Consider the following 6,000-nt stretch of genomic DNA (forward strand, 5'->3'; position numbering starts at 1 on the left):
ACCCTACCTATGAATGCTGTTTGGATTGAAAAATGCACCAGTGATATTTCAGTGCCACTTAGATGAACCTCTGGAAGTACTGAAATTTAGGCAATGCATGATGTATTTAGATAAAATAATTCTCTCTGAAAAGAACATAGAAGAGCATGGATAATGGCTAAGGGAACTGTTTAAGCAGTTGGACATGGCTCACCTAGCATTCAGTTTAGAAAAGTGATAGAATAAGTGCAGTATTTAGCCCAAGGCTTGTAATTAGTTGTGAGGGATTCCAGGCAGATTACAGAATAATAAAAGGCATATAAGATTTCTGGTCTAAGGAGTTGCAGTCTTCCTTAGGTGTGGCAAATTAGCAGAAATAGCACCACCACTTACTATCTATGAAGAGTGAAGTTTCAATGGTCGGCAGAGTGATGAGACACATTCAGTCAATTGAAAGAACTATTAATAACTGGCCCAATATTAGTTTTCCCAAATTATGAAAAGAAATTTGTATTGCCATGCATCATGAGCAATGATGCCTTCACTGAGTATTAAGTCAGAAAATGGATGGGGCAGAACATTCTGTTGCCTATGGCACACCAAAGTTCAACGAAGCAAACAAGTACTAATCTATGATGGAGACAGAGAGATGCTGAGTCTCAGACACTGATAAGCCAGAACATTATGACCACCTACTATCAATATAAACCTGTCCAGGTGATAGAGTCACCTGGCGAGTGATGACCGCAAGTCAGACACACACACACACACACACACACACACACACAGTGCATGTAGTATCAGTGAGGATACTGTCCGTGTGTAGAAAACAGAAGATGCGCAATCAGAGTTTGACTGAGGGCAGATTGAAATGGCCTGGAGCCTTGGCACAAGCATTTCAGAAACTGCACTATATGTCGGGTGTTCAAGGAGTGCTGTGGTGTCTTCAACATGAGATGAAACCAAGGTGAAACCATGTCCAGATGTTCTAGGGTTGGGTGGCCACCCCTCATTATAGATGTTGGATGTTGCCGGCTAAGCAGATCGGTAAAATAGGACAGGGACTAACACCTCCCTTTAATGCTGGGCAGAGCACAAGTGTATTTGAACACACAGTGCACTGAACACTGAATGATGTGCCTCCGCAGTCGACAACCCATACATGTGCCATTGTTAACACCGTGACAACAGCAGCTATCACTCCAATAGGCATGTGACTATCGACACTGGGTGTTGCTGCAGTACCCAAGTGTTGCATGGCCTGACAAATCCCAATAACTTCTTAATCATGCCGACAGGAGAGCGCGAGTCCTTAGTCTCCCAGGGGAACAGCTCCTTGACACCTGTACTGTGGGATGGAGACAAGCTGGTAGCAGCTCCATTGGGCTCTGGGAAACATTCATGTGGGCAACCATGGGTACAGTGGAGCTAGTGCAAGGCATCATGATGGCCAAGGAGTATCATAGACTGGTTGCAGACCACACACACCCTTTCATGACGATCGTGTTTCCCAACGGCAGTGAGACTTTTCAACATGATAAGGCACCATGTCACAAGACCAGGAGTGTGATGGAAAGGTTCGTTGAACACAGTGGTAAGTTCCAATGGAGTTAGGTTGACTGATAAGAGAAGATGGTGACTGGAGTACTTATGGTAGACACAAATGCTATGTGATATATCCATAGCCAGTAAAATAATGGACTTCATGAAATTTCTACATATCAGAACAAAGGAGACTCTGCTAGTTATGTCAGACAGAAAGACATTGGCAGTAGCAAAAGAACTGCACTGATGCCAGACAGGGCAGGTTACTGTATGCCCTTCCATGGTGGTTCAAACATTCACAGGGATATGGAAATATGAAAAAAAAAAAAAACAACTATTTCGGGAGGGTGGGCACACAGCAGATTCAGAGAGAAGGACCTTGCTGGGCATATCCAGGGTACAACTTAGTAATAGTCATTACCATTTGCTACTAGGGCTATTGATAAAATATCACAATATTTTTTCCTAAATATATATGCAACATTTCTTTCACCGTTATACTGATAATATTTTTTGATATTTTGAGGGCCAATAATTTTTTTTATATCAATATATTGGATTCCTGATATTTTTTAAAATATCAGCATTCCTACCTGCTATGAGCAAAGGACACTCAACAGGAACAAAATTATTGCAATCAGAGAAATGGGATTCTACTAAATGAGGCCAAGTGACATCTCAGAGCCAACTTTATGGCTTCCAGCAACAACAGGAACAATGGCTCTGAACCCAATGTATCCTCTGCTGTATCTACTCAATTATCCTTTTGAAACCCTACGAATGAAGAACCTAACCTACACGAATACTATCATTGATTTCACCATCCCTATTTCCCATGACAAACTATTAGCAACACAGAATGGGTACATTAGTGCAGAACAGTTGTCGCAGTATATTTAGCAGTACCACAATGCATACCAGCACAGAGTTACTGTAATGACAATTTTGTCTTTGTAATCTTTCTTAATTGCTGTTATCACTGATGTGGACTATGTCCGTAATTGGTGGAGGACCATTTCTCAATTCATGACCTGCCAACCCAATGGATTGACCACAAGGTTCAACTTAAGTGGTGGTACACTCTGGGCGTACCAGATGCCATACACTGGACAAAGCAAAGGGAACAGAAGATGAACAGTCAATGCATCATGTGTAAATAATAGTGTGGAAGAGAGAGAGAGTACCAGTGGTGAAGTGGGAAGAAATGAAGGCGCTATAAATTATTTTTATATCTGCCACTATCACTGTTATTAACATCATCATAATTACTGTCATTATTAGTATAATCTTCACCACCACTAGTGGTGGCAGTAACTGCAGCTGTACAAGTAATGCCAGTATTAATTCTTATCTCATAGTCAGTATCATTTACTCACAGTGCCACTTCAGATAGGTAATCGTATACCCCACAGAAATCTGACACTTCTGCAGCTCACTTTTTGAATCACTGGCAACCCAATGTGCAAACATGCCCAGGGGTGCTTATTTTCCACAACGTGCATTAACACTACATGGAATATAGATATGAATTACTAACAATATTGACTCAAGAAACGATGTATATCTCTGCAGATTGTTCTACACTGCTAGAGAGAAACTGGTTCCTAGTCATCCTGTAAAGGGAGACAAAATAACTTCTTTGAACTCATGTTTATATAGTGGTTTTATTCTCTGTTTATTAAGCGAGCCTTTATTTGCAGCTTTCAAGTGAGCTATTACAAAAAATAGCGTCACAACTGAAGCTGTCAACTGTGTAACACACTGAAGAGCCCATCCCGACGCTGCAGCAACACGCTGCCAAAATGTATTCAACAAAGTTGATTTGGTGGTCTCCATGATAAATGACTGAAATACACTTCACAGCAATAGGGGTATCAAATGTATCATCACAGCCTCAGCTCTCTCAACATCTGAATTTGCCCCTCTGCAAGAGAAACAGGTCACCTAGTTGTTATAGAAGATCCGATGTTTCAATTTAAATCAGGCAATGAATTGCAGATTACTGTTCTAGACTTGAACATCATCAGTCCAATTATAACAGACACACTGACACCCACTTCACAAGATATACTGTGGATGTGTAGTAAGTGGTTCCACTCAGCACAGCCCATTCTACAAGTATCACCAATTCCGAAATGGAAGAGAGTTAAGCAGTCTACCAGTAACACAACTCATTAGTTCACCACCAAGTTACTACAATATGCTGTCAACGACAGATATCAGCAAGATGCAACATTTATTAATTCAATCACTTCCCTGTCAACACTACACAGATCACTTGACATCACACTTAAAAATTATGCACTTTCCAGATACTGTTTATAGGAATTTATTTTACACAAATGTTCAATTATCAGCTGCAATAAATATTCACTTAATAAACTGAAAGTAACTCAACTATATAAAAACTAGCTCAGTGAAGTCCTTTTGTCTACTGACATAAGAGAACTGGACAGTAAAAACTGGGAATGTTAAGTCAGTTTGTAAACTGAGAAAGGAGCAGCACTTGTCATAGAGGAAGTCGCCCCTTCCCAGAAGAATGCTACTTCTACCACACAAGATGAATCAGTTCTTTCCCCTCCCCCTCAAACCAGTGTAGAACAGCATGCAGAGATTTATGTAGGACCCGCCCATATGCTTTTCTTGAATTAGTGTTATTAGCAATTTATATCTGTTTTCAGTGTAGTATTAACACACTGTGTGGAACATAACACACCCCACCTGGGGGTGTCTGTGCACTGTGCCACCAAGTGATACATAAGGTGAGCTGCTGAGCCAATGGAAGAGTCATCTGCAGTCTATATATCTAAAATAAAATTATCTGTTGTAGTAATTGCTTGCATATTCTGAAACTGGATCTTCAAATTTACATTTTAGAAAAATGGTAACTTTGTTGATTCAATTTACTTTAACCACATGATCCTAGTCAATAGTGATTTCTTTATGAACTGTGTTCAAAGGACAAGCAAACACAGACTTCTTCCTCAAAAGATAAAAAAAAGGTATATTTGATGTACAACTTCTGGATAGGCAGTTGTGGTACCAGTAGCCTATGCCTCATCAAAGGCAAAGAGAACCATGTTTCACAAACATTTTACATATTTAGCAGTGAAATTTCATTAGTCTGACTTTCAGTGTCTGCTAATGGATAGGCACGATGCATTTTACTTGTGCACAGTAAAACACCAGAAAACAGCAACACAGGCTACATTGAAACTGTATCTTCTTCCAATGGGGACAAAATATGATGAACATGTAAACCCAAGTTAAATTCAGCTTGATTATTTTTTGTTAGGCCTACTCCATGTATTCTGAGACACATGTTCCTCTGTTTTAATTATCTTCAGTGATTGCAGTATTGAAAAGCTCTTTTTAGGCTCAAATTCAGTACATTTCAAATGTTACAGTAATTCTTCAAATGTTAAATCTTGCAAAGTGCACGGGGTTTTGAAAAATCCTACATATGATGGTGGGGGAAGCTTTACTGAAAATTTTCTAATTCTCTATACGCAGAGTGAGGGACATTAAGCAGCTTCTGTTTATTACGACGGCCACTAGTAACAGCTTAAATAAAAGATTTTAAAAGTAGATACGTTTAAAGAATCTGGCATTTCTTGTCAACACGCGGTAACATTTCAAACAATGTATGTGAATTAGCTGACAGCTCAACATGTTACTACAATGACTTCAAGTAACGCCTTGTCGAGTATTTCCTCGCCTTTCGAGCGTCGTCATATTACAAATAAACGGTTCTGTTAGTTACCAAACACCGGCGAACTGCTAACTAACAACGTCTGATACATCATCTACAAACACTTAAAATGCGCCACAACAAGCACTGTTTACTAACAGACTATTGCGCTACAAAAATTTAAGTATTGACTCACCATAAATCACAGCTAGTCCAGTCTCGTGGATAAATCGAAATCTTCTGTGTTTGAACAGCCATATGGTTAACACTGTCAGAGTAAGTAAGAATGTATACAAAAGTAAATTTAAGCTGTCAATCTGATGGTTATGCTGTGCTTTGGCATCTAGTTCAATATCGCTTTTTGCAGATTCGGCAGGACTCGAAAAGGCACATAATAAAATAAATATATAAGCCAGAGGACAAGTAACTACGCTGTACATCATCACAATAACAGGAAAAAACCATACATCAAATCTCTCTCCTACTTCTGCTGTCTCTGCAGCAGAGCCATTTTGAAATGGGTACCAAAGAACTTCACTCGGGAGATATACTTGCTATTGGTGCCACTCATCGCCACATGATACATGGTCATCTTTATAAAACTAACAGACTGCAATAGATATTCAGAATTTTGCTGCCACTGAAAGCTTCAATAGTCCTCAAAACTCATGTAGCAAATTTATATCACGTAAGATAATATCACTAATTTATGAAATAATCATAAGTGAATTTGCCATGCTAAGGAAATTATGCCGTAACGCATACAATTTACAATTCGCTGTTTT

The 6,000-nt window shown here is 39.4% G+C and overlaps 1 protein-coding gene across 1 annotated transcript in view; it reads right to left on the reverse strand.

Annotated features, from left to right (window-relative positions):
• Window positions 1-5,732, reverse strand: part of LOC126180377 (sodium/hydrogen exchanger 7) — a 156,528-nt gene extending 150,796 nt beyond the window's left edge. The window contains exon 1 of the mRNA XM_049924689.1: window positions 5,412-5,732. Within this exon, the coding sequence (XP_049780646.1) occupies window positions 5,412-5,658 (247 nt within the window). The 5' untranslated portion in view covers window positions 5,659-5,732. The remainder of the gene's footprint in view (window positions 1-5,411) is intronic.
• Between the last annotated feature and the right edge of the window lie 268 nt (window positions 5,733-6,000).

This window comes from Schistocerca cancellata, chromosome 1 (genome assembly GCF_023864275.1).
Source record: "Schistocerca cancellata isolate TAMUIC-IGC-003103 chromosome 1, iqSchCanc2.1, whole genome shotgun sequence".
Lineage (NCBI taxonomy): Eukaryota > Metazoa > Arthropoda > Insecta > Orthoptera > Acrididae > Schistocerca > Schistocerca cancellata.